This window comes from Ambystoma mexicanum, chromosome 3q (assembly GCF_040938575.1).
Source record: "Ambystoma mexicanum isolate Mex_15411 chromosome 3q, UKY_AmexF1_1, whole genome shotgun sequence".
NCBI classification, from domain to species: domain Eukaryota; kingdom Metazoa; phylum Chordata; class Amphibia; order Caudata; family Ambystomatidae; genus Ambystoma; species Ambystoma mexicanum.
Window position 1 is genome coordinate 157996579 of NC_090926.1, and position 22094 is coordinate 158018672.

Here is a 22094-nt window from a genome sequence, read left to right on the forward strand (position 1 = left end):
ATAATAAACACAATGCTGCATGTCCAAAATAATAGAAAAGAAATGTGTGAAAGTAGAATCCAAATAAATCCGAATGAACATGGGTCCAAAGTGTCCGTCCCTCAAACCAAATCCAAAGGTAAAAAATAAGACAAATCCATTAATCCATGGTAAAATAAAAAAAATAATGAAGTGAAATCCAGTGTTCAACTATATACAAAGTACAAATCCAGGGTCCATGAGCCCAACTATTGAAAGGAAACCTACAAAAAACCCTACCTAATGAACAACTATACACAAAAAGGTGGGGCATTGTCCAAGCGCTCCAAATGAAAGAAAAAGAGAAAGGAAACCTAACACTAACTAACTATATACAATGGTAGCGGGCAAGTCCTATGGCTCACTTGTTGATTTCCCGGGCCAGGGCATCATTGAACTCCCGTTCTACGCCCTGGAGGCGGGCCTGCTCCACATCTATTTGCAGGCCCAACCGCTGTCACACGGAAGACTCTCCCAATCCAGGGTCCTCCTGCCCTCCGGCTGATGCCTGCCCCTCTGATGTTGATGGCCCCGAGCCATCATCGCTCCCACCTTGAGCCTGCTGCTGCCGTGCCTGTGCCCTGCCTCTTGATGCCTGCACGTCCTCCTCCTGCTGGGGTCCAGTTGTTGGGGTGCCCGCCCCAGCTGGACCTCCAACTCCCGACTGTGGCAGGGATGTGTCCTCTACCAGCCTGGCTGCTGGGTCAGAGGCAGCTCCATAGGGTACCCAGGTGATACTTGGGCCGGAACATGGCACAGAGGATGACTGGTTCATAGGGGGTTCAGTTGAGGAGGGGGTCAGTACAAGGTCCAGCACAGGGAGGAATCCAGCACTGGTGACCCGTCCTAGTAGGTTGACGCGGTCAAAGAGGCATCCGAGATAACGTGCAGTCTCTTCACAAAAACCCTGCAGGTCATCTCACATGCCCCGGTGACGCAACACCATCCCAGCCAGGACAGGCTCAACACGGTCCCGGATTGCCACATCCGCAGGGAGAGGAAGGCCAGTTGTTGTGCGCTCATCCCCTCCTTGGAAACGGGTCTGGACGAAGGCATCCCTGCTGGTGCGGGATGATGCAGTCACAGGATTGGGGACAGGATTACACACAGCACCTTCACGGCAGCCTGTGCTGCCTCCTGTCCCTGGACTGCCCCCCTCTACACCCTCTTTGTGTCCCTTCCACGGCCTCCTCCTCAACCAAACCCCCCCACCAACCTGGATGACTCTGTGCCATCTTCTGACATCGGACCCTGTGGGGTCTCAGCTGCCCCTTCTGCTGCCGAGGAGTCCACCTCTGACCTCCGCCTCTTGGACCTACCCTCGGCAGCTGCGGCCACGGACACAGCACCAGACTACTCACTCCCCGACGAGATTACAACATGGGAGGGGAGCCGGGCATTGAGTCTCCGGCTGGCGGTGCGATCCCTGCTGCTTTGCTCCACAGCACCGTCTCTGCCCTCTTCATCAGTTGACACTGCAGACGGGGAGAGATGGCACACAGGCATCAGGGCACTGTACAATGGCCCGATACACACATGACAGTTGCACATGAGTGGCAGTGTCAAACTTCACACGTGGCATCATAGTCCCCAACACACATCATTTCAACTCGCACACACACACGAGCAAATCAACAGGAATGTTGCACCAGGCAGCACCATCCATACACAAACAACAGCATGAGCAGCCGAAGGTTAGCCTGACGTCACATGCAGCACGGGGAGTGCAGAACACATGCACACACGTCACCAGACATACATGCATCTGTACATCTCCACCACCTGTCGCAGTGATATCATCGCCATCCATGTCACATCTGCCAATCAGCCTCCTACACGTCAATGTCACATGTATCCATGGTTTATCACAGTTGCACACTTGTCAAATACACACACATGCACATATACATAGTGCAGATACATGCAGGTGGAACCAGCATCCATGTGTGAACCCACAACCATGCCACAGTACATACACAGAAATTTAAACGTGTGCACCCACACATGCATTCGGCCAGCATGCATTCCAACACATACACCATTGATGTGTCTCACACATGACAGGGCTCACATGCGGCAGGCTCATGTCCCTGTACATACACATCCATACATGGGCCTACAAAGACGTGCAACCTGCACACTCCTGGCACACCTCAACATGCACAGCGTCCAACCAGTACGCATGTACACTTATCGCTCGACTCCGGACGGGACTGCCCCTCAAGGATCTGAGGTGGAGCGCTGGGTGTATACGTTCCAGGACCGTCATCTGGTTATTGGTTAGGCGGACCCGGCACCCCTCAGCATCCGCTCCCTTCAACAGGCGCCGGGCCTTGTTGAGGGTCCTGGACCTGAAGTCCTCCCAGCGCTTCCGAACGTGTTGAATGTCGCGGACTGCCACCCCCTCCACGTTGATGGCAGCCACAATGTCCATCCAGATCCTCTTCCGTCCTTCATTGTTGGCGCGAACTTCCAAAGAGGGCATCATACTGCCCCAGGACTCGCTCCACCAGGATACCAACTTCATTGGCACTAAAGCTGGTAGCCCTCTGCCTCTCTGCTGGAGGGTTGCCACTGGTGCCAGATGGTGTTGTGTCCGACATGGCAACCCCCGAGGCAGGTGTGGGTGGGCAACTGGGTTCTGGGGCTGGGCTGTGGAGCGATGGAATCCCAGTCTGGAGTCTTCTGTTCTAGCAGGGGTGGTCACAGCAACTAGACCCCTGCAGATGGCTGACGTGCAGGCACCAAACAGCAGGGCACGTGGCCAGCAGGCAGGCAGGCAGCAGCAGATGGCAGGTGGGAGCGTGCTCGGGGCTCTGGGGGGGGGGGGGGGAGGAAAATGGCCTTCTGTGCAGGAGCGTGGTCTTCCGTGTGTTGTTGCGTGGCCAGCTTGATACAGAGTTATTTTGCACGTGAAAAAACTGCACATCAGCGTGTAATTCGAGGAAAGGCCCTTAGCGCGTAAGCGCATCTGAGACATGACGCGCAGGGCGTTTCCCTCAACACGGGTGCATGTTGATTGTATATGTGCAAAAACTGCACGTCTGGGTGTCACTGCGTTTAATTGGAGGAAAGGCCCTTAGTGCGTATGCGCGTAAGTGACATCGCACGTGTGGGCCGAGTTAAAAAGGTATACGTAGGACGCCATTTTCTTGTACGTGCTTTTCGTGGAGAGAGAGCGGGTGATTCTTGTACTTCTTGTCGGTTCACACGCGATTACTTCACAACGGTTCCAGTTCGTACTCCATGTATACTCAGACAGCGTTCAATTCTTCTTTTGGCGGGGGTGTTGCCAACGCGCACACGCGCGTTTTTTTCACATTCTTTTTCCAGGCAGACGGTCAGTCGCGCATGTATTTTTTAACTGTGGTTGCCCCAGTGTGTCACGTACCCATTCAGAGGTCATTGTAGCCTGCGTGTACCACACGTGCGCTTACGTTTGTGTTTCTGGGTGCCACAGCGTAGTGCAGGTTCTTTATTCCACGCATGTGGTCTACCAGGGGTCGCATGCACGTTAAATGTTGTTTTCAGGGTGCCTGAGCGTTGCGTGACCCGTCATCTTCCCCCAGGGGTCACAGACAGCCTATTCCATCTAGTACCCTACCCCTTTCACCGCAATTGCCCAGGACAATTGTTTACTGCACCTCTCATTCTCACATGATCACTGCCATGGTTGGGAGGCAACCAAGCAGTAAGGGAGGCAAAGGTGGCCGACCTCAAAGAGGTGGGCGCAGTAGGGGACGTGGCCAGGATGTGCAGGGTGGCCCAAGAGGCCAGTGTGTGGAGGACCAATCAGGGACACCTATGCCACACCCCCCCCAAATGCGTCGGGGAGATATAGCTGACACCATCCCAGCTCAGGCCTTGTTAACCCGGCCCATATTGTCAACCAAACCGGCACAGGACGACTCCCAGGCGGACTTCCGTATCACCAAGTCAAAGCCACGTGTGGCGGTGAAAGTTGCTGTCACCAGGCCACGTGGATCTGGGGCAGCAATGGCATCTGCTGTCCCAAGTAGCCAGGGTGAGGAGGCTGCAGGGGCAGCTGCAGCTCAATCCACCCCAGCTCCGAGTCTCCCAGCGGGATAGTGTTCGTCCAAGTCCATCACACCGAGGTTGGTGCTGCCGACATCACCCAGCAGCCATTGGCTGCAGTGACCCCTTTGATCATCGTGCCTTTGGTGTTTTCCAGTGCTCAGTCCATCTGTGCTTCAGCCCCTACCAACCAGAGCGGCGTAAACCACTCAGAGTCCGCACCACCTTCCAAGAGGAAGAATGGTGCTCTTGTGGTACAGGCTGGGACCCCAGACACGGCTACCCACTCCGGCATGTCAAGGAAGCCTAGTTTCAATGATGCAGAACTAGATGCACTTGTGGGCTACGTGTCGACTCACGGCCGCGAAATGGTGCCGACTGTAGGGTGCAAGACTACGACTGCTCAACGTAGGGCCCACTGGCAGACCATCGCAGACCACATTAGTTCTCTTGGATTTGTGAGGCGCACAGCTGATGATTGCTCTAAGCCAGGGGTGCACAACTGATTTTGACAGAGGGCCGAAAGTACCTTACATGAAGGCTATAGTGGGCCGAAAAGTAAAAGTGGGCGGGGCGGTAGGTGGGACATGTCAGGAGGCTTTTTCAACCCTCAATTTGTATTAAACACATGGAAAAAGATATGTTTTTGAGGGGTAACGATTTTTATTGCATTGCAAACTTACATTTTGTACTACACATTTTCCATTGCTATCATTTATTTCGATTTAGTTATTGTATATCGTCTGTTTAATTAAATTATATATATTTTATTGACCCTTGATTGGACATTCCGTTATTTTGGACTGCTATAGTTTGCTGTTTGGGTTACCCAAGAGGAGTATCGCCTTCGTTGAGTCAGGTTTCCTCAAAAAAGCAAAGGATGTACATCTCCTAACTGTGCCTGTTTTAGCTTTATTATTGAGTTCACTCTTGGAGTGCAACACTATGCCCCATGGCTCCCATCCCCAACCAAACACTATGCCCCATGGCCCCCTCACCCCCCCAACCAAACACTATGCCCCATGGGCCCCTCACCCCCAAACAAACACTATGCCCCATGGCCCCCACCCCCAACCAAACACTATGCCCCCTGTCCCTCACCCCCCAAGCAAACACTATGCCCCCTGTCCCTCACCCCCAACCAAACACTATGCCCCATGGCCCCCTCACCCCCCTAACCCCCAACCAAACACTATGCCCCATGGCCCCCTCACCCCCCTAACCCCCAACCAAACACTATGCCCCATGGCTCCCACCTCCAACCAAACACTATGCCCCCTGTCCCTCACCCCCCAAGCAAACACTATGCCCCCTGTCTCTCACCGCCAACCAAACACTATGCCCCATAGCCCCCTCACCCCCAACCAAACACTATGCCCCATGGCCCCCTCACCCCCCTAACTCCCAACCAAACACTATGCCCCATGGCTCCCACCTCCAACCAAACACTATGCCCCCTGTCCCTCACCCCCCAAGCAAACACTATGCCCCCTGTCTCTCACCGCCAACCAAACACTATGCCCCATGGCCCCCTCACCCCCAACCAAACACTATGCCCCATGGCCCCCTCACCCCCCTAACCCCCAACCAAACACTATGCCCCATGGCCCCCACCCCCAACCAAACACTATGCACCCTGTCCCTCACCCCCCCAAGCAAACACTATGCCCCCTGTCCCTCACCCCCCCAAGCAAACACTATGCCCCCTGTCCCTCACTGCCAAGCAAACACTATGCGCCCCCTGTCCCTCACCCCCAAGCAAACACTATGCCCCATGGCCCCCTGACCCCCAACCAAACACTATGGCCCATGGCCCCCTCACCCCCCTAACCCCCAAGCAAACACTATGCCCCATGGCTCCCACCTCCAACCAAACACTATGCCCCTTGTCCCTCACCCCCAAGCAAACACTATGCCCCCTGTCTCTCACCGCCAACCAAACACTATGCCCCATGGCCCCCTCACCCCCAACCAAACACTATGCCCCATGGCCCCCTCACCCCCCTAATTCCCAACCAAACACTATGCCCCATGGCTCCCACCTCCAACCAAACACTATGCCCCCTGTCCCTCACCCCCCAAGCAAACACTATGCCCCCTGTCTCTCACCGCCAACCAAACACTATGCCCCATGGCCCCCTCACCCCCAACCAAACACTATGCCCCATGGCTCCCACCCCAACCAAACACTATGCCCCATGGCCCCCCCACCCCCAACCAAACACTATGCCCCCTGTCCCTCACCCCCCAAGCAAACACTATGCCCCCTGTCCCTCACCCCCAAGCAAACACTATGCCCCCTGTCCCTCACTTCCAAGCAAACACTATGCGCCCCCTGTCCCTCACCCCCAACCAAACACTATGCCCCATGGCCCCCTCACCCCCAACCAAACACTATGCCCCATGGTCCCCTCACCCCCCTAAACCCCCTAACCCCCAACCAAACACTATGCCCCATGGCTCCCACCTCCAACCAAACACTATGCCCCTTGTCCCTCACCCCCAAGCAAACACTATGCCCCCTGTCTCTCACCGCCAACCAAACACTATGCCCCATGGCCGCCTCACCCCCAACCAAACACTATGCCCCACACACACTCAAGCATGCACCCATACAGACCTGAACCCCCCACTCCCCAAATCAGCCCACACGCAAACATGCACCCATACAGACCCGAACCCCCCACCCCCCAAATCAAAACACACACAAACATGCACCCATACAGACCCGAACCCCCCCACCCCCAACTCAGCACACACACTCAAGCATGCACCCATAAAGACCCGAACCCCCCCCCCCAACTCAGCACACACACGAACATGCACCCATACAGACCCGAACCCCCCCCCCCCCCCCAACTCCAAACCCCCACCCCCAACTCGGCACACACACACTCAAGCATGCACCCATACAGACCCGAACCCCCACCCCCCAACTCAGCACACACACAAACATGCACCCATACAGACCCGAACCCCCCACCCCCCCAAATCAGCAAACTCTCAAACAAGCACCCATACAGACCCGAACCCCCACCCCCCAACTCAGCACACAAAAAACATTCAAATAAAAACATTCATACACATCCGACACACATCCGACACCCCCCGACCCCCGCATCTCAACATACACACAAAATATATTCAAATACAAACATTCACACCCCCCCACATCTCAACATACACACAAAATACATTCAAATACAAACATTCATACACATCCGACACCCCCCCACCCCCGCATGTCAACATACACACAAAATACATTCAAACACAAACATTCATACACATCCGACACACCCCCCACCTCAACATACACTCAAAATACATTCAAACACAAACATTCATACACATCCGACACATCCCCCCACCCCCGCATCTCAACATACACACAAAATACATTCAAATACAAACATTCATACACATCCGACACACCCCCCCACACCTGCATCTCAACATACACACAAAATACATTCAAACACAAACATTCATACACATCCGACACACCCTCCCACCCCCGCATCCCAACATACACTCAAAATACATTCAAACACAAACATTCATACACATTCGACACCCCACGAGCCCCGCATCACAACTAACACACAATACACATTCAAACACAAACATTCATACACATCCGACACACACCCCCCACCCCCGCATCTCAACATACACACAAAATACATTCAAACACAAACATTCATACACACAAACATAAAGCAAAACAAACCCGACACACACACACAAACACAAACAGAGCACTTACCGGAGACGTGCTGGAAGGCAGGCAGGTAAGCTGGAAGTCGCTGGAATCGCACTACGGCTGGCGTGGTCCAAGGCTGAAATGCCTTCCGGCATCAAGCCTTATGGGCCACGCCAGCCGTAGTGCTGGCCCTCCATTGGTGCAGCACACACGCATTACGTGGCTCGTAGGAGCGACGTGATGCGTGTGTGTGCTGAGCCAATGAGGGCCAGTGTTTTCACCGGCCCGGAAGTCAACAAAGACTTTCCTAATGGAGGGCGGCCGCGCGGGCCGCCCTCCATTAGGAAAGTTTTTGTGCCTCGCGGGCCGGTCAAAAGGGCATGGCGGGCCGCAACTGGCCCGCGGGCCGTATGTTGTGCACCTATGCTCTAAGCGGTGGAATGACCTGAAACGCAGTGCAAAGAACTAGCTGGCTTCCAATCATGCCTCTACTCTGGTGACTGGCGGTGGGTCTCCACCAGAGGAGGAACAACTCACTGAACATTAGTCTATCGCTGGAGCCTTCATCACAGAGGATCAGATCCAAGGCATGGGAGACCTACCAGATCTTGAAGCAATGTCCGGTGAGTGCCCATGCATGTGTGTGCAATCCATGTGTCTGTTACTTGGGTGATGTGTTCTGATTGAGATCCAGATGAGGCTGTGTAGTCATGACTGCTATGGGTCACGCATGTGGTCCCTCCAAACCATTCCCCGGCCTTGGGTTTTGGTTTCACAGTATCCCTTCTGAACACAGTTGACAATTTGCACCTGATTACTGCACTTGCCCTTCAACTGTCATCTTGCCACAACATTGTTCATATTGTTTTCCTGTTCATTCTGCCAGATAGATGAAATCATTAGCATTTTTACCACACATTTGTGTGCCGTACTGGCCCAAATGTGACATACTTCAGTCATAGATTACACCCCACAATGGCCCACATTTCTTACTTTATTATGGGAATGATTTGACCAATCAGGCTGATTGAGTAATGTGCACCTACACATGGCCTGCACAGAATCATTTTGGGGCCCTGTTTGAATGTTGAACATGACAATTGTCTTCTGCCATGTCGATGTGACCAACCATTGATAAGTCCATGTGCCTGCCATCACCGCATCAGTCAACACTGGCTTTGTTGCAGTGTGTGGCACATGCGTGTTTTGTCACACTAATTTGCATGTTTTATTTCATGATGTCCATCTCACATGGATGGGTGACAGTACTGATTTGCTACCATCTGGGTGTCCTTGTCAAATCTGCCATGGCTGTGCTACGTGCCATCTGTGTGCTGGCATGTGTCATGTATGTGGATTGTCCATGCCACTCACAGGCTAATGTGAAATGCCAGTGATATCCAGCATGCAGCACATGTGTTGGTTTTCCATCTTGGAGTCCTTGCGTTTTGCCTCCCCTTCCAACTCATTGACAGTGCATGCATGCCAGAGTTATTGTCATGTGTCATTTATGTACTGGATGTCTGCCTCTTCATGACTGTGTGCTATGGGGCTCAAGCCCGTTTTCATTACTTTTCTTTCATGTTTTTGCAGGTAATGAGGCACTTGATGCTGTTGAGGAGGCGGAGGAGGAGATGGCGCAGAGCCAGGAGTACTCACAGAAACAACCGGGCACCAGTGAAGGACGTGGGGTGGTGGTGGGTGAAAACTCATTACTCATGCAGACCATACTGTCCACGGGTGTCTCTGGGTACACCTCCGAAGACCTCTATGAATCAGGTGCTGAATCGGACATTGAGACATATGTCCCGTCGCAGGTGAGAGTTTCTGGCAAGGATGCTGTTCCGTCCAACCCACCTGCACTGGGGGTAGACCCCTCTATGGGGCATTCAGTATTGGAAAGTCCGCCTGTGGCAGTTACGCATGCAGGGTCACACTCCACAATATTTGCTCCTGTTCCTGGGCCAGCAGATCAAAGGAGGAATGCAGTCCTGCAGCCTCAGGCAGTGCCAGCACAGCAAGGTGAACATCACCTTGCCCCAAACAGGTGTGGTGCCCGCCAACGCGGTGGCCGTGTGCCACCAGGCAATACTGTGTGGGAGAACTCCATCTACACTATAGCAGCACAACAGGGGGCATCGTGTGAAATGATGGCTCAGGCCATGGATAGGGTGGCCACTTCCATTCTCCCCCCTGAAAGGCAGGTTGAGCTCCAGCAGCAGGCAACAGAGTCCATTTGCCACTCGCACAGGGAGGCCATGTTGGCGTCCGACAGGGACCGACGAGCTGGACTGGGGACTCTGCGCACAGCCATATCTGCAGAGTCACAGGCCCACAGGAAAGCCCTGAGGTTAGAACACAGCTCCCTCGGAGATACTCTGTGAATTTGAGGTGTCCCGGTGTACAAAGTCAGAACAGCAGCAGGAGCAGCTGACACGCACTCTCAGCTGAGCTCCAGCCAACCCGTCAGGAGATCCGGGCATCACGCGAGGCCATGCAGGCAGAAATGCGTGCTGCATGGGGATCTCCATACCATCATCCTGCAGAACCAAACCTTTCACACCCGCATGCTTGCTGCCATGGAGGAGCATGCCAGGGCTTTGCGTGGTCTGCCCCCCATATCACGCCCAACTTCTGATGTAGCACCAGAGGGCGATGACAGCGACGGCAGTTCTACCACTGTAGCATAGCCATGCAGGCCATGAGCCCATGGAGGTTTTTTTTTCTCAACATCCACGCATGTGGGTGTTGGGGTGCACCCTGTACATCGTCCCTCCTGGGTGGCCTCCCCCCACCTCCCTGGTCCACACATGGCCATTTTTTCTTTTATTTTTTTTAATTTGTTTATGTTACAGTGTGTTGCTTTGTGTGGCTCCCATAGGCATCCACTGTGTATTCTATTGGCACATGCAGGCTTGTCCTGTCTTTGGGTTAGAAACTTGGGTTCCTGACACATACACCCCTCCCCTTTCCATGGGCTTGCAAAGGTTGTGACCAAGTGACAGTAACTTAAACAGTGACATGGGCTCCATAAGTTGTGTGGGCAGTCTGTAGTCAAAACTGTGTATACATCCCTAGTGGGGATTGTTGTTCAATTCCCCACTGCATGGTGGATTTATATATGGTTCTACATCCATGACTTTTTCCTCATATACATGTACCTTCTTCATGGCTTAACAAGCCCGTCTCCTTTGCAGATGCAGTTCATGTTGTATGCAGTACACCGACATTTGACTACCAGCGACACTTTGCAGTTGGAAGGGGTCGATGTGCTGCCTTAGTCAGGTTGTGACACTTGCACTACTTTAATGTTTTACTGTCATATGTTGCCACTGTTTGATCCTGTACTGATGTTTTGTCTTGCTGGTAAGTATTTGTTCATGTGTGTTTTATATTCATTACTGAGAGCAAATTGTCTGTGGCCTGTTTCCATTTGGGACAGTGCACTTTGTAACACTTGTGTCATGTGCTGTGCATTCATTTGGTTGCTTTCACATTGCATGCCATGGTGTGTTGGGTATCTAAGATGGGGAGGGGTTGGGTGACATGCCAATATTTTGATGTGGTATATTGCAAGGGGGTACTCCTTCATGCTGCACGAATTTGTGGCTTTTCTGACACAGCATTGGGTGTCTAAGTAGCTAGGGATGCACAGAATGTAGCACTTCCAGGTGAACAATCTCAGGCTGGTATGGTTGTGACAGTTGACTGTCCCTTTTGTCATCATCATTGATTGTCAGCTGGTATGTGCCAGGCCTGTGTGCACTCCGCATGGGTGGGATTTCAGGTGAAGTAATTTGCCACAAGCTGGGTACGGGCTGCCTCACCACATGTCCTTTCACCACCCATGTGCAGCAGCCATGCATGTGGTTGGGGATGTGGGGGCACCACCATGTCCACCGGCACGCCCCGCCAGGTTGCAACGTTGTGCAGCACACATGCTGCCACTATGATCCTGCACACTACTGGGGGCCCATGTAGCAGCTGCCCACCAGAGTGGTCAAGGAGAATGTGCGCTCCACTCTGTCCCGAGTTGCAAAATGGGCTGTGTTGTATCTTACCTCGGGTGGTGTGGTGGGGATCCGAATTGGCATCATGTAGGTACTCAGAGGGTAGGCACTGACCCCTGGGGAGGTGATAATGGTTGTCATTAGTGGGGTTTTCACATTTCTCAGTCTCTGACATGCATGCATGTGCAGAGGCATTTATACTCACCGATAGCCATGTGTCGCCATGCTGCCCTGCTTCCAGGTCCCGGTTTAGGGGTGACGTTCTGAATATGAAACTATCATGGCTGGACCCTGGATAGTTGGCATATACTGAGGTGATGATTCCCTTGGCATCACATACAACCTGCACGTTGATGGAATGCCAGTGCTTGCGGTTTTGATAGATGTGCTCAGTGGCCCTGGGAGGACGTAGAGCCACATGGGTGCAATCAATGGCACCTGGCACTTTGGGGAAGTGTGCCACCCCGTAAAAGTCCTGGACGACAGCCTGCCTTTCTGCAGGTGTTCTGGGCATGTATATGTGCCTGCGGACTGAGGGGCGTGCAGTCATGATGGCCAACACCTGGTGTAGGCAGCGTGACTGCGTGGCCTGTGAGACACCCCCCCCCCCCCCGACTATGGCACTTGTCCACTGAAATGACCCAGTAGCCAAGAAGTGCAGTACATTGGGCCCCTTTTCCAAGGGGCACAGTGCTTGGGAGCCTAGGGTAGGTGATGTGAGGTCATCCTCCCACTCCCTGATCAGTTCTAGGATTATTTGTGGTAGAAACCAGTACCTCCCATACACCTGGTCATCAGGCATCCCAAAAAGGCTGGCCCTGGGTAAAAAATGCAGGGCTTGGCTATCCTCCTCCTGCGGTGACGTACGACTTCTGCTGCGAGGAACGGTATATTCATCGTAGCGTATGAGCTTGTTTGTTGTTTGCGTGCACTTTTATGCTGCGCGGGGCCGCTTACACCTGCTTCCTGCTGGCGTACGTGTTTCCGGATTAGTGCGTTTTTTTTGGCACACGCCTTTCCCCTGTTCGATCCATGAACATGTGTTAGCACGCGTGTGGGTGTTGTACTTCCCCCGTAACGCCCACATTTTCATGCATTGTTCCCCATTCCGCGTGTTATGCCTAGTGTTCCCCCCACTTTTCTTGTGTGCACTACACGATGTGTGCTTTCCCTGTGCACCTCGCGCATGCCATTTAGTGACGTGTGCGCCCGCGTGCGCCACACACGGATTTGGCGCACATCCCAGGTTTTGCAAGCGCAGCGCATTCTATGAATCGATGAATGGCTGCGTGCGCGGCTTTTTCAAGAGTGCGCTGCGATTTTCATGCTTGCGCTCCCCTTTTCGGCGCACATTTATTCCATGAATTACCCTGTATATTTCTCCAATATGAACTGGCGCAGAATCGGCTTTCTCAGTCAGCAGATGATGCGAGCCGTAAAAAATGCATTTGTCCCAGGGCGGACTTAACGTAATTCGACAGCATGCGTTGTGCATTCGCGAGAGGACTTTGCTAAATTTCCCTCTCCTGGGGGTATTCAATCATAATGTGCTGTCTGAAGGCGGGGCTTAACACCACAAGATCCCAGAAAGGCATATGCAGGAGTCGCATCATCTCAACATTTGTTTTTTCCCAGGTGCACATTATATATTGGGCTTTGCGCTTCAGGGCGCACTTCTAGTTGTTATGCTGACCCCCACCCCCGGTTTTGCCCAAAAAGCTATTTAATGCAAAAGGAGGGTGGGGGTTGGATCGAGAAAATACTGTGAACGATTGAACCTATATTTACGTATTTTAAAACTTTCACACCATTTTCAATTCCGATAATAATCATTGCAGTGTAATGCATTTGGTAACATAGCTAGATTGGTTAAACCAAACTACAGACACCTGTGTAACCTTGAAAGATTAATGAGACCTCTAGGCCACTGCTCGGCATCTGGTAGCTCCGATTCGGCCTTTCATCTTTCCATTGTCCATAAAATGAGTAGTAATCAGTTGGACAACATCCTTACTTAGAACATGGTGCAAAGCCATTGTCTCAGTCGGACAGTGATTTAATTGGTCTATAAAGTTGGATCCAAAACGGCTTTTTGGTTTACTGAACGGATGCTTTGTTCCCTTATTTGCACCGCTCAAGCCCCCTTAAACTTTTCCTGATTTTACACCTACTCATTATCACAATTGATCATTCCACTTTTTGTCTTTAAAAAATAGCCAAAATATGTTTTAAAGCAAAAACACTTTTGTATTAGCTCACCAAATCTTTAAGAATGTATTCTCTTGTTCTTTCTACTCTCTTTGCATGCCAAAATGCTTTTATAAACATTTTTTGGATCAAGTTATTTTTCCAACCTTTACTGCTCCGAAATAATCCTCTATCTTGTTTGAAAGCACACACTATCTAAAATCACAATAGCTACAATTCGGAGACAACAATGTTTATTAATTTATGTACGTATCTAGCCATTAAGGGATTCGAGACCAGAAATTTCAAAATGGTCAACAGGTTATTGATCGCAAATGCAGTCAACAGAAATCAGAGTCTGATATATACACAATAAAAGAAACTGTCAATATTGCTTCATAATGCAATCGCTATCAATGTTACATCATACTGATGTATGGGTTGGAATATACTGATTTTATGAAGTGGAATCTTAAGAAAAGCAGAGAGTCAGCGCTATACCAAAAGATTCTTCGCCTCCGCGGACCTCAAGAAGAGAGGGGTGGCCATTCTGCTAAGCCGAGACTTACCCTTATCCAATATCACCACCAAGCGAGACCCCGAGGGTCGCTATCTCCTACTAAAAGGCCTCCTGTTGGAACTTCCCATCACGATAGCCGCTATATACTGCCCAAATACAGGGCAAAGCACCTTCCTCCGGAATCTCATACCAATACTTACCGCCTTCTCAGAAGGTCGCGTGTTCATAGGGGGCAATTTCAACCTGGCTCCCGACCCAAACCTAGACAAATCGCTTCCTCCATCAAAAGAGGATTTCAGCAAAGCTATTGCCATGGCGGAATTCCTAAGGGAGACTGACACAATAGATGTATGGAGACTGGCCAACGAGAGAGAAAGGGACTACACTTTCTTCTCCCATGTTCACCTGGGTCACTCACGGATCGATCTGCTTCTAATCTCAAGCATCCTCATACCCTGCGTCGAAACCATCCAAATCGGGCTCAGAGCCCTCTCGGATCATGCTCCAGTTATTTTGAATCTGAGGGTATCAGGCCTCCCGGAACCTCCCCAAAGACAATGGAAACTGCAAGACCACATCCTAGCTGACATCGCAATCAGAACAGAAATGGCAGAAGCCCTCAAAAATTACTTCAGGGAAAATACCCCCAAAGACTCCTCGCTGGCAATGATATGGGACGCTATGAAACCTGTCATTAGGGGCACGGCAAACGACTGCACAGCTCGACTCAGACGTCGTGGCAAGCTGCAACAAGACGCACTTGAAGCGGAGGTGTCAGAAGCGGAAAAGATTCTTAAACGAGGCCCGAACAGGAAAGCGAGCCGCATGCTACAAAGGGCGAAACGCTCCTTAGAAATGCACCTAGCCGACAAAGCGGCCAGGGCGCTAACATATACCAGTTTTACTATGTCCACAGCAACAAAGCTAACCGGCTTCTGGTCCACAAACTAAAAAAGATACGAACAAGGAACCTCATCCATAACCTCGCGGATGCGCAAGGGACCCTCCGCTACTCCATCAAGGAGAAAATTGAAATCATGGCTTCCCACCACAGAATGATCATGTCGGGTGCTCCTACGGCCGAAATAGCGCACACCAAATATCTTGCAGAAGCACATATCGCTGCCCCATCCCCGCAACTTGATGCCCTTGAGGCCCCCTTTTCGGCAGAAGAAGTCAGTGAATCCATATCTAAATTGAAAAACTCAACCCCTGGCCCAGATGGGCTTACAGCTCAATTCTACAAAAAATTCTCACACATCCTTGCGCCCCAACTGGCTACCTTATTTAACTCATTCCTCCTCTCAGGCACGACAACCCCCTCAATGGAAGAATCAATAACTGTGCTCCTGCTGAAGCCGGGTAAGGATCGGAGCCAGTGTGCCTCCTACAGACCCATTACCCTCCTGAACTATGACGCAAAAATCCCTCGCGAATAGGCTGGCCCCCCTGCTTCCCTCAATCATCCACCCGGATCAGACGGGATTCATACCCGGCCGATGCACCCACGATAATATAAGAAGAACCATCAATGTCATCGAGTCCGCCAATAGAAGGGGGCAGGCACTGATGGTACTATCATTGGATGCACATAAAGCCTTCGATATGCTCGACTGGGGCTATATCCGAAACTCACTCACACACTTTGGCTTCGGCCCAAACTTCATAAAATGGACACTAGCAAACTACCAACACCCTTCTACCAGCCTCAGATTGAATGGAGCCAAGTCCGACCCGATCAAAATCTCAAGAGGCACTAGGCAGGGGTGCCCCCTGTCCCCCCTGGTTTTCGCCCTCTCCATGGAGCCATTCGCGATCAGGGTTCGCCACAATGCAGGGATCCAGGGTCTGACGGTCAAGTCTCAAATATATAAAACCGCCCTGTACGCCGACGACGTCGTCCTCACCTTAACCAAACCAGAGGATTCCATGAAAGCCCTGTGGAAAGAACTACTAGATTTCGGCGAAGCCTCGGGGTTTAAGGTCAACCTCACCAAGTCCACAGCTTTAAGCATCAACCTTCCCAGCCAGCTACTATCGGACCTGGAGAGAGAATATCAGATCCCCTGGGCCAGAAAGAACCTCCCGTATCTAGGGGCCCAGCTCCCCGCCGCTTCAAGCAGACTATACAAAGCCAACTTCCCGGTACTCCTGAAAGAACTCAAATCCGATCTCGCACGCTGGCAAAAACAGGAGATCTCCTGGTTTGGAAGAATCACGGCCGTAAAGATGAACCTCATACCTAGGCTCCTGTACCAGTGTGTGGCCATACCCACTACAATCCCAAAGCAAGAGATCCAGAAGTTACAAAAGAACATCATGAGCTTTATCTGGGAAGGGAAACAGCCGCGTATCCCGCGAAGGATCATGATCCGGGGTCGGGAGAGGGGGGGACTGGGAGCACCCGACGTTGCAAGATATGCTCTGGCCGCTCAGCTCTCATCGGCGTTCGCTTGGCTCCCCGCCGCCTCCAAGCCCCGCTGGCTGGAGCTGGAGGAGGCCTGGAGTCCAGTCCCTATATCCTCATTGCCACACCTGAAGGACCCCAACGCGAACAAGGGATCGGGTCCTCTGTCGGCAACTGAAAACACAGTCAATAGCTGGAGGGGAGCGGCGCGACTATGGAGTGCCCGCGGCACGACGGGCCCACTCACCCCGGTCTGGGGAAACCCAGAATTCACCTCAGGCTGCATCCCCAGTAACTTCAGGAGATGGAAAGCTGGAGGGCTGGAGAAGATACAAGATTTTTACGAGGAGGGAAGCCCTCTAGACTTCGAGGCCTGTAAGGCAAAGTTCGACGTGCCGGAGAGCGAAAGATTCAGATACACCCAGCTCCGCCACTGGCTCTCGAACAGAGAGATGAAGCGTCATGGAACGAGGGCCCTTACAGCCCTGGAACTCACCCTCACAGGCTCCCCTCCAAAGGGCAGAATCTCCACACTCTACAAGCTCTTGGACAGATCAGACCCATCCCGCAAAGAACCATACATGCTGAAATGGGAAAAGGACATCGGGAGGCCAATCGAGCTGGAGGAGTGGAACCACATCTGGACAAGAGCAAACAGAAGCTCGAAGTGCGTGTCCAACAAGGAAGGAGCATTCAAGGTATGCTTCAGGTGGTATCGGACCCCAGAGACACTAAATAAATGCAACCCCTCGATCCCCCCGGCTTGCTGGAGAGGATGCCCAGACAAAGGTACACTCTTCCATCTGTTTTGGTCATGCCCCAAATCTATCCAATACTGGAAATCAGTGCTGGATCACATTAAGCAAATCACAGGGCTCTCCATCCCATGGGACCCGGGCATCGCTTTATTGGGATCAAGTGGGGAGGGCCAATTCCCCCTCCCCGGGCACAGAGCAGAGTTATGCTCCCACCTATTGACGGCCGCGAAAATCTCCATAGCTAGGCTGTGGAAAAACCCAGAGGGCCCAGCAGTACAGATGTGGTGGGCAAAATGTTGGGACATAATTGCAGCTGAAAAGATAACTGCCCACCGATTCGGAAACAGAGACAAATTCTCCCTTACATGGGCTCCCTTTTTGGACTACACTAAGAAATTCCCAGGGTTGGTACGACAACCCCCCTCCCTGCGCTGGATGGACAATACCGATTAAATACAGAAGGGACAATGCAGTAGCAGAGGTCTAGACTGGCCCAAGACCCCGTTGGTGATTAAACCCAGGAATAAGACAGCAAGCCCCGGACAAACTGACATGCGCTGCCACCCACTCATGACCCAGCGCCTAATATATTTTCAAGGATCCCCTCCCGCCCACTTGTAACCCATCACAGCCCTCTAGGGCTAAATTAATCGTCTGCCCTTCCCCGGACCTGTCCCCTGACCTGTTATTACTGTTGTTTTGTTTTGCTGTTTTACTACTTGCATCTTGAAGCTCAAAGTCGCTGCTCGCAGCGCTCTTTATGTATCCGCTAACACCTGATGCAATGTTTGTACTAAAACCAATAAAAATATTTTTTGAAAAAAAAGAAAAGCAGAGAGTATGGTGTGTTATGAAAAGCTGCACTGATAATGTGCAGTCAAAAGGATACGGATTGTATAACAGAATATACCTCTAATGTGTTGACTATATGATTTAAAATCTGCACCAAACTAAATGAATGATCTGAAAAATATTCAAGTTAATAACAATATTCTATATTTATGGTGGACCTGACAATGGATCCAGAATAGGGACCATGTGATGAATATACTTATTTCAAAGTGTGTGCTCTGAATTGTAAGATGCGGGATCTGGAATAGCCTACATTTATGAGGAGTCCTCTGCAAAATGATGAATGTAATTTGTAATTATTTCAGTGTATTCCAGAACCAACAATCTGGTTAAGTGTTCGCACCGGAAGCTGAAACCAACTACTACCAAATACAACTTAAACAAAAGCCATTCACAAAACAGCTATGCCCCTGATGCCTCAATCCACTGTCTGCCAGGAGAAGCAATGACACTCTTATTGCATACCTTCAATTTCCGGGTACGAAGTTTCTCCACCTTGAGATGCTCTCGCAGGATCTGCCGGTGGCTCACTTCCTGTTCCTGTGCAAATTCGCAAAGTGTGTATTGCCGGATGGAGTTGTGGCGCTGTGCCATTCCAAGGGAACTGCCCCCTTGACTGGGTACACTTGTGAAACCCTGGCGACGTGGAAAGTAATACACTGTGACCTGGTCAAAGCGGACATTTTTCCTTCTCATCAGTTTTTGTCGTTTCAAGATGGAAGTTGCTGAAAGGAAGCAGGGAAGAGAGGAAAAAAGAAGTAAAAATCTAATTGTTGGAAAAATCTTGTGAATTGAAAACATATAGCTGCGGAAGTTTATTTTATTTTAGCAATATGCTTCAGTTACTAAAACTTTGCTGCAATGGGCATCTTTCATGATTGTATGTTAGAAAGTAAACACCTAATGCTACCAGTGCTTTTACAATTTACGCGCCATCTACAAATATTTTGTCCGGGATATGTTTGTTGTTGATTTTGATGTTTGATAAATTTTGTTGATTTTGATGTTTTATGAATTTTATACAAATCCGAAATAAACAAGCGTTGATTGACTATGAACCCAAAAGAGGGGGAATATATGGCTTGGAGCTGTAGACTCGGAGCAGAGCTTCCTAACCACCAGGATTGGTCAAGAGAGTCTGGGTTTTTCAGCTTTTCTCAGTCATTGGAGGATAGCACAATACCTCTTGGATTTCTGGTGTGTCTGTGAGCCTGCGACTGGTGGGCCTCCTGGCACCTTTGCCCCTTGCCGCAGTGAAACCAACAGAGCCTCCGACTTTCATTCAATAACACGTCAACCTCACCTGCTCGGCCACAAAGGATTCTGGGTGGAAAAATTAAAAAATCATCTTTGCTCCACTAGGGGGATTGGAACCTGTCATGTAACTTGCTGAGCTACCATGCCGGTAAAGCTTTTATAGAGTGTTGCTTCTTGACCTGCCCACTCTGTCCCATGCTGCGACTCCTTTGAAGAGTGGCAGAGAGTCTCCATAATAGCATAGTGTGAATGGGGGGGGGGGAAGAGGAATTGTTCTGTAGAGCATTTACATGGAAGTCTATACCATTGTCCGACCATCATGATCTTGCCCAAGGCGGATTGCTCCAACATAAGTGTGACATTGGTTCAGAGGATGCCTGTCACACTAAAAGATAGGCTACTGGATAGGTCCACCTATATCCTCACAGGGCCTCAAAAAATGTTATGAGTGAATGGGAAGCTATTCTGTCTCAATAAACACTGTAATGATTGTTAATGACTAACACAAAATGCTTTTACAACTTTATCTTATTAGCATGATATGTGCATACTTGGCACACCAAAATGGATTTCTTTTTTGTGAAACATCACATTCCCTTCTCTTCATAGATAATAACCAGCATACCTTTTTAGGCTCATTTTACTTTGGACTCTGGTATTTGTAGTTTTCCAATCAAGAAGGCGAACAGAATGCAAGAACCATACCGTTTTTGCTTAACATATTTCTGTAAGGTTTTATTTGTCCTGTTGATTTGATGTAGTTCGTGTACTTATCAAGCAATATCTTTAAAGGATATTCCTAAAAGCCATACATTACCACATTTCTACCAACTAGACCACAGAGGATATGTGGTCAAGTCCCCAAGTTTCAAAATGGTCTCAAATCCTTGCTGCGCCAATTAACGAAATTGCCTTATTTGCAGCAGCTCTAAAGCACATTACTGCAGTTCTGGTTCTCCACCAAAAGAGGATGGACAAAATGTCAGGTTGATTACAACTATGCACTAAATGGTAATACTTATATTTGCCCAAATGAAAAAGTCAATATGCTAAGCTGCAGTCAGTTTTTTTTTTTTAAATTGCAACATGGTAAGGTATATGAGTGCATGCGTGTGTGTGTGTGTGTGTGTGTGTGTGTGGTGTATCCATGTCCCTTTTTTTACCATAGGGTGCGTCAGGGATGGAGCTTTGACTACTTATGAGTGATGCTAGGCACATCCCACAGGCAGCAGATATCTCAGAGCTTCGGATTTTTAAACGTAGGCAGGTATGCCCGAGAGCTATATTGTCTGTTTACTGCAGATAATTCTAAAAACATACACTACTTATGTATCATAAAAGGCAGAAACTATTTCATTAATGAAACCTCTTTAGTAATTAATCAAGCAAATGATATGCACGTGAGCTTGTGATTGTTTTGTCATGTTTGATATTTCTTCAATACACTGCAGTGAAAATTAATAAATAAGTGAACTGTACCTATTCGTCTCCTGTGAATTGGTGTTGAAGACGTATAGGGACATAGCAAACAGTGATACCACGTGACCTTGATAAATATATGGTGGAATCATGCCATGAGGGGGTTCAGGGGACCTGATAAGGCACAAGGCTGAAGAGGGGGTGGGGGGTGGTTTGTAAATATCTCCCGAACCTCAAGATGACATCATTGGCCCTCAGTGCATTATGTACTTTATTTATCATTTAAATAAATATGTAGGCTCCACAAAGGTTTCAAATTCCTTAAGAAGAATGATCTGTAAATCAGTGGGCTAGTGTGGATATCATCCGCATAGCATGGATATCATCCACAAATGATATTTCTTCAACTTTCCCCCGTGTTAGAGGAGTGGTTGGACTCATGATCTACAAAACTTACCCTTTCACCCTCGCTCCTTTCAATACGCAACCACTCAACTCCCTTTTGAAAGCAGGCCTCATCTCTTTGTACTGAGGTCATTATTGCCCTTTTAGAAGGGTTCTACCTTCCTAAAACATCCACCCCAACTTTATCTTGAATTAATTCTGTTGGACTCCCTCCATCACCGTTCACCATGACCAACCAATCCATGGCAACTCCCTGAACCTCATCTTCCAGTCCTCCATCACCTCCCACATTCTCTCCATTGATCCCCTTCCATTGGACCACTTGTTCCAACACTTCATAGGATAGAACCCTGCACCATCCTCTCTCCCCAAACTACTTGTCTACAAACTAGACTGAATTTCAAACCAAACGTTCCGTCCCCCTACCTACCTGATGCTGAGCCCTCACCCCCTACTAGCCCCCCCCCCCCCAAGGCATCCCATCAGCCAAGCCTTCCTGGAAATCAACTCCAGCCTGAGA

The 22094-nt window shown here is 50.2% G+C and overlaps 1 protein-coding gene across 7 annotated transcripts in view; it reads right to left on the reverse strand.

The window, feature by feature from the left end:
* CSRNP2 (cysteine and serine rich nuclear protein 2) overlaps positions 1-22094 on the reverse strand; it is a 214644-nt gene that overhangs the window by 44706 nt on the left and 147844 nt on the right. For all 7 annotated transcript variants that reach the window (XM_069653376.1, XM_069653379.1, XM_069653375.1 and 4 more), the window contains one exon: positions 18959-19218. In XM_069653376.1, coding sequence (XP_069509477.1) covers positions 18959-19218 — 260 coding nt within the window. The remainder of the gene's footprint in view (positions 1-18958; positions 19219-22094) is intronic.